Below are 7,875 nucleotides of genomic sequence, written 5' to 3'. Positions count from 1 at the left end.
GCCTTGCTCAGTGGGTTAAGGATCCAGCATTGCCATGAGCTGCTGCAGAGGTCACAGATGCAGCGCAGATCCCTCGCTGCTGTCGCTGTGGCATAGGTTGGCACATGCAGCTCCAATTCGACTTCTAGCCTGGAAACCTCCATATACCATAAATGCAGTCCTAAAAAGAAAAAAGTACTAGCATACCACCGATATAAGATTGCAAATTAAAACAGCAGCATTGTTTCTTCAAAATGAAGTTATCTGAACTTGTCATTTTCTTACCCTTAAAGTTAGACTTCACAGAACTTAGTAGTAAGCACACAACCACTCTCTCTACTGCCTCTTCTACAGAGCCCAAGGTGATGCTTTACAGAAAATAAACCAGAAACACTAAGGAACATGGCAACTTCTTACACGAGTTACCATGTTTAAAGTACTTCATACCTAGTAAGCATTCATTAAATGCTGCTTTTTATTCCCAAGAGGCTAACTTTTAAGGCACAGGCAGTAGCCTCTTTTCCAAACTTGAAAAATAGGTTGCAGCCTCATTATACCGGAGTATGATCCAAGAGAAAATCAGAACAAATAGGACGGAGCAATCCTTTATTTTTAGATACCTTCGCAAAGGGGCTTTTCAGTATGCAAACTTTCCAGCAGGGAAGAGGGATGGTGAAAATCAGCCTCCAGCCACGGGCAGCTGCTCTGCTCAGGGCCGAGGATCCTCCTTGCCCAAGTGATGAGGTGGAGGTGTGTACTTCCCTTCCTTTATTAGCTTATCCCGCTGCCTCTTGATGGCACTCAGACGTTTCATCTGTCAACGGAGGAAAAGTATTTAAACTGGGGGAGATAGATATGTATCAGAAAGTGAGGGCTGGAGAAGCTGAATGAAAATTGGTTTCATTTTTATTTATTTATTTATTTTTATTTTTTTGTCTTTTGTCCTTTTAGGCCCGCACCCTCAGCGTATAGAGGCTCCCAGGCTGGGGGTCGAATCAGAGCTGTAGCCACTGGCCTATGCCACAGCCACAGCAATGCAAGATCCGAGTTGCATCTGTGACCTACACCACAGCTCACGGCAATGCCACATCCTTAACCCACTGATCGAGGTCAGGGATCAAACCCGCAACCTCATGTTTCCCAGGTGGATTCGTTTCTGCTGTGCCATGATGGGAACTCCTGGCTTTATTTTTAAACAATGGGAGCTTTTCATCTCAGAGGGCCTCTGAGATTAATCCCATCTTTAAAGAACTAATTTGAAATCATCCCCAAACTTTTAACAATTAAATTTCTGATATATATAATACCATCTCCTTGAAAACTAGTAACTAAAATGTTCCTACTATATATAGGAATAAGTGTATCTACAAAAGCAGGAGTTCCTGTTATGTCTCAGTGGTACCGAATCCATGAAGATAAAGGTTCCGTCCCTGGCCTCATTCAGTGAGTTAAGGATTAGGTGTTGCTGTGAGCTGTGGTGTAGGTTGCAGCTACGGCTCTGATTTGACTCCTAGCCTGGGAACTTACATATGCCATATGCCGCAGCTGCGGCCTTGAAAAGACAAAAACAAAACAAAACACAGAAACAATAACAAAAACAATATAGATCTAAAACCTTTACTAGCCATATGTGAGCATACTAAAATATTTAAAATACTAAAAGCTGCAATTGCCTCACAGCTCACACATTCCTGATCTCTCTAGGTGAACATGGCACTGCTGCTGGTGACTCATGAAGGAGAAATAGTCAATATGAGGTCCCCTGTCCCGAGTTAAAGATGTGATATGTGCTCAGCTACTAGGCTCTCAGATAGGCACTGAGCTGAGTGCTGCAGCTCCTCCTCAGATAGGACATTCCCAACACATGAAAGCCATGCTATTCAAGACTGTGTCAAAGCCACAGTTCATGGATTCTGTGACACTTCTGTGACACAGTTCATGGAGTCTGTGATAATTCATGGATTCAGTTCATGGATTCTGTGACATGGAAAATTTTACTACACCTGAGTGCATTATTCCTCTGCTTAGAACCCAATGACTTCCATCCTACTGAGAGGAAAAGCTGAATCCTTCCTTATAATGACTGAGAAGGTCCACATCTCCGACTTTATGTCCAATAGCCCTCCCCAGCTCTCTCTGCTCCAGCTCACAGACCTTTCCACTTGCTGTTTCCTCTGCCCAGAACATTCTTCCCTCATATGCACATAGTTCACTGTCTCAAAGTCTCTGCCCAAATGTCTTCTATCACTGAGCTGTCCTTAGACGGCCCTACTTGATTATTTTTTTTTTTTTTGGCCGTGCCCATGGCATATTAAAGTTCCTGAGACAGCGATCGAACCCACGCCACAGCAGTGTCCCAAGCCACTGCAGTGATGATGCCGGACTCTTAACCTGCCGAGCCACAAGGGAACTCCTAGACCGCCCTACTTAAAAGAGCATCCACTTTAGCTTCCACATCCAGGGCTTTGTAACCTCCTGTTTATTGCCCCCACTGCACTTATCAATACCTGACACACTATTTCTTACCTTGTCTATTAATTTTCTCTATCTCCCCTGCCCCAAAACCCTGCACATTAGCTCAGTTAGGGAAGGAACTTTTTTTTTTTGCTTTTTAGGGCCCCACTCGTAGCATGTGGAGGTTCCCAGGCTAGGGGTCGAGTTGGAACTGTAGCTGCAGGCCTACGCCAGAGCCACAACAACGCGGGATCCGAGCCGCATCTGCAATCTACACCACAGCTCACGGCAACGCCGGATCCTTAACCCACTGAGCGAGGCCAGGGACCGAACCTGCAACCTCATGGTTCTTAGTCAGATTCGTTAACCACTGCGCCACGACGGGAACTCCTAAAATGGTAAAATTTCTATACGTAGACTCACAAGATGAGAAAGTGACCTTAGAGCAACATTTTAATATTTCCAGATAAAGAAACCTAGACTTGAGGGGAAATGTGACTCGAAGTCACAAAACCAGAGAGGTGGCAAAACCAGCATCAAACCCAACTCTCTCACCTCCCAAACTAAGGTTCTTTCTACTTCATCCTCTTGGTATGAATTTTTCATAATACATAAAGTCTTAATCTGAGCAAAGAATAACTGGTTCAATGTAATAGATCAGCAGGGTTTTAATCTTCCCCAATGAGGGTTGAATGAATGTGAAATACATTCACACAAAGATTTTCGAGGACAAATACCCAAGGCTAGTTGATGTTCTTTACTTTCTGGCCTACTGCAAAAATGGAAAGGATATGTATGCAATTTCTAACCTGGTGGCTGCAGCAGGGTACAATGTTAAGGAAAATATGTAAGAATGTGAGAGAGAACACTGAGGAACAATAGGCCCGTCTCAGATCTGAAGGCATTTAACTTCTTTGACATGATACCTAAGTAGAGAAGGCAGTTTTGCCAGTTTAAACTGGGCAAGTCGGATTCCCGCGTGGTTCAGTGGAAACGAATCTGACTGATATCCACGAGGACACAGGTTCGATCCCTGGCATCACACAGTGGGTTAAGGATCCGGTGTTGCCGTGAGCTGTGGTGTAGGCCAGCAGCTACAGCTCTGATTCAGCCCTTAGCCTGGGAAACTCTATATGCCGTGGGTGCAGCACTAAAAAGACAAAAAATTAAAAAATAAATAAAATAAACTGGGCAAGCCAATGACCAATGACCAATGAAAAGCACTAAAAATAGCCCCAAAGAAAGAAGTCATTCAGTTCCTGTCTCCATCACTTCCTCACCGTTTTCTGCCGAAGTAGACACTCTACAAAATCATCAAATTCTATCTTGCACTCCTTCTCTGCACGGATACCACCGATTCCATGTGCACACTCTATCCATTCTTTTTCAAATGCGTGGCATCGACCTGGAATCTTGTGAGGCTGCTCAGCACTCTGGATTGTCATCCAGCGGTCTAAGTCAAGGCCTAGCCTTTTCTGCACATCAAAGAAAGGCATGGCTGAAATGGAAGGGGGGGGGGAGAAAAAGAAATGATACCATATAAGTGCAATCAAATGAGATATTTCTAAGAAAAATTAGGTAATTATGATAGTCTTCTAGAAAGAGGTTTTTTTACTCTTCTCCCTATTTCTTCTCACCAAGCTTTTTCATTACAAAGGTTCTTTCACTTTACAGTAAGTGAGCACTTTTTGTGCTTTCACAAAACTCAAGGAAAAGAGAACCAGAACTAAGGAGTTCCCTTCATGGCTCAGTGGAAACAAATCTGACTAGTATCCATGAGGAGGAGGTTCGATCCCTGGCCTCGCTCAGTGGGTTAAGGATCCGGCATTGCCGTGAGCTGTGGTGTAGGTCGCAGATGCGGCTCGGATCCCGAGTTGCTGTGGCTCTACCATTGGCCAGTGGCTACAGCTCCTACTCAACCCCTAGTCTGGGAACCTCCACATGCCATGGGTGAGGCCCTAAAAAGACAAAAAAAAAAAAAAAAAGACAAAAAGAAAAAAAGAGAGAGAACCGGAACCAAAACACAACAGATGAAGAGTTCCCATCATAGCTCAGGAGAAATGAATCTGACTAGCATCCCTGAGGATGGAAGTTCAATCCCTGGCCTTGATCAGTAGGTTAAGGATCCAGTGTTACCATGAGCTATGGTGTAGGTTGCAGATGAGGCTTGGATCCTGTGTTGCTGTGGCTGTGGTACAGGCCAGCAGCTACAGCTCTCACTGGACCCCAAGCCTAGGAACTTCCATATGCCATGGGTGTGGCCCTAAAAAACACCAAAAAAGAAAAAAAAAAAGGGAATTAAAATCCTCTATAATGATAAAATCATTTTTATTGAAAGTAAAAAAGTGTTTATATTTTGACTGGGTAATCCCAATTCTTTGAGAGCAATCTGAAGAAATAACTGAAATTTTTTTAAAAAGCACAAGCTGGAGTTCCCATCCTGGCTCAGTGGTTAACAAATCTGATTAGGAACCATGAGGTTGCAGGTTCGATCCCTGGTCTCACTCAGTGGGTTAAGAATCCGGTGTGGCCGTGAGCTGTGGTGTAGGTCGCAGATGTGGCTCGGATCTGGTGTTGCTGTGGCTCTGGTGGAGGCTGACAGCTGCAGCTCTGATTATACCCCTGACCTGGGAACCTCCATATGCCGAAGGAGTGGCCAAGAAATGGCAAAAAGACAAAAAATAAATAATAAATAAACAAAAAGCACAAGAACATTTACATTTTTCATCCTTATCAACTTAGATGACACTTCTGAGATGCCATCCTGAAACAGTGTGTCCCTCCTGTGTTAATACAACATTCTTGACTTCTCATAGTACTTTGTATGCCCCTGTAATGGACTATTCACTTGAATATCTTCCCTACTGAACAACAATAAGTGCCTTGCAGTTAGGGACCAGGTAGGAGTTCAGTAAAAATTGTTGAAGAAAAAAAAAAAATTCAGGAGTTCCCATCATGGCTCAGCGATTAACGAATCCGACTAGGAACCATGAGGTTGTGGGTTCGATCCCTGCCCTTGCTCAGTGGGATGGGGATCTGGTGTTGCCATGAGCTGTGGTGTAGATCGCAGACACAGCTCGGATACCGTGTTGCTGTAACTCTGGCGTAGGCCAGCAGCAACAGCTCCGATTAGACCCTTAGCCTGGGAATCATATGCTGTGGATGCGATCCTAGAAAAGATTAAAAAAAAAAAAAATCAAACAACTTAAAAATGCAACAATAGAGAAATGGATAATTAAATCTACTACCCATTTATTAGAATGTAGGGGAAGAGAGAAGAATAATATACATGGAACATACACTTTAATGTTAAATGAAAAAAAAAAAGGTGGAGGAATACAATAATGCCAAGAAAAATCGCAAAAGAAGACCGGAAGGAAGCACAAAAAAGTTCAACAGCTATGTATGAGTGGTAGATTTACAGGTGAATTTAATTTTAAAATTTTCTATCCACTCTTTCAGTCATTTACTGGGTAATGACGTTCCAGACACAGGATGGGGTGGGGGATCGGTTGCAACTTAAGCACTAGGATGGGGACATACACAGGGAGTTTGGAAGCCAATGGAAGGTACACAAGAAGTAAGAACTCCAAGGAGGAAACACCAATTCTGCCCATGAGACTTGAAAATGCATTTAAGATGGGCTGCGTTTGCCAAGTGAAGGGCTGTGAGCAGAGCATTTCAGTTGGGCACACACGACACGAGTTACAGCTGGCGGTGCTTGGTATGTTTGGGGGACACAGGACACCCTGACGCGGCTGGAGCGCAGAGTGCAAGTCGGGAAGAAGGACGAAAGGAGCTGAAGAAGCTGGTGGGGCCCAAATTCCACACGGCCATGTAAACCTGGACAAAGACCGCGGACTTCAGGTTAAGAAACAGAAAGCCATAGCATGAGTCCAGCAGAAGCTAAGTCAACCTGGAAAGAGAGGCACGGACTGCAGGATTCAGTGACATTGGCTGTATGGACCATGAGGCCTAGAAAAGCAGAAAGCACGCCCGGGGTTGGAGCCAGGGAGAAGAGACACCCAGCAAGTCAAGAGGAAATCTGTTAAAGAAATCTCGAAGGAAGCGCCTTAGGTCCAATCGCCCTACGGACCTAGGCAGCCCCTACCTTCTGGACGCGATGTCCTTGTGTCTTCGCCGGGCGCTGCTACTTAACAGGAAGAACCTCAGGCCTGCCGCAAAGGAGGCCCGCAGCGCGACGTTTGCAGCGCGACACCAAGAGCCAACCTTCCGCCTTCGCTCCCCGGAAACCATAGAAACCAACCCATCTGTCTCCCTGCGCGACCGTCTGCACTGGGCCCTCGAGATTGCAGAGCAGCGATACTAACCTGGGCAGACGTTTGGGAGTCACCTTAGGAGTTGGTGTTTTTTTTTTTTTTTGGTCTTTTTGTTGTTGTTGTTGTTGTTGTTGTTGCTATTTCTTGGGCCGCTCCCGCGGCATATGGAGGCTCCCAGGCTAGGGGTCCAATCGGAGCTGCAGCCACCGGTCTACGCCAGAGCCACAGCAACGCGGGACCGAGCCGCATCTGCAACCTACACCACAGCTCACGGCAACGCCGGATCGTTAACCCACTGAGCAAGGGCAGTGACTGAACCCGCAACCTCATGGTTCCTAGTCGGATTCGTTAACCACTGCGCCATGACGGGAACCCAGGAGTTGGTGGTTTTCTGCTTCCTCCTCGCACTATGACTCTCACGATTGGTGAGGGTCTTGACCAAGGAAGGCCGCGAGAGAAAAAAACAGCTACCCCCATTCCCCTCCAGTAGTAAGTAGTTAAGCTGAAGTGTGGACCTACTCAGAGTGGGTTCCAATTCTGGCCCCGCCTCTGTCACGCTGGTAAAGATTCTTAACCTCGCTATGCCTCGGTTTCATCTTATGATAAAAATATCTTAAAAGATAATGATAGTGTGTACAGCATAGGGTTGATTTGGGGATTAAATAATTTAAAAGGATTAAATAATTTAAAGGCAGTTTGTGACACCAGTTTTTGGGAAGCACTTTAAGGTAATCGCAGTTCTTTTACGTCTCAGCTTTTAAAATTTGTGGGGAGTTCCTGTTGTGTCTCAGCGGATTACGACCCGGGTTAGTATCCATGAGGATACGGGTTCAAATCCCTGGCTTCCCTCAGTGGGTTAAGGATCTGGCGTTGCCACAAGCTGCTGCCTATGTTGCCGATGCCGTTAGAATCTGGCGTGGCTGTGGCTGTCACGGATTGAGACTGTGCCCTTCCTTTGTTTCAGACCCTCCCAAGACTCCTTTTGATTATAGCAGTGGCTCAGAGGTTGGGTGTGTGGGGCCAAGAAGGGGGTGGGGGAAGTTGGGGGGGTGGTGGGAAGAGAATACTAGAATATGTCTAATTTTTGTCTTTTTTGGTTTCTTTTTGTGTGTACATGTTTACAAACTATTACTTGTAAATAAATATTTATTTACTGGGGTTT

The 7,875-nt window shown here is 45.3% G+C and overlaps 1 protein-coding gene across 1 annotated transcript; it reads right to left on the bottom strand.

Annotated features, from left to right (window-relative positions):
* Positions 569 to 6,621, bottom strand: NDUFS5 (NADH:ubiquinone oxidoreductase subunit S5). The gene is given in 3 exon segments (NM_001244988.1): positions 569 to 793; positions 3,714 to 3,931; positions 6,545 to 6,621. Coding segments are annotated over 2 exon segments (321 nt in total). The 5' UTR covers positions 3,930 to 3,931; positions 6,545 to 6,621; the 3' UTR covers positions 569 to 688.

The sequence above is a fragment of the Sus scrofa genome, chromosome 6, assembly GCF_000003025.6.
Source record: "Sus scrofa isolate TJ Tabasco breed Duroc chromosome 6, Sscrofa11.1, whole genome shotgun sequence".
NCBI classification, from domain to species: Eukaryota; Metazoa; Chordata; class Mammalia; order Artiodactyla; family Suidae; genus Sus; species Sus scrofa.
This window is presented reverse-complemented; position numbering and strand designations above follow the sequence as displayed.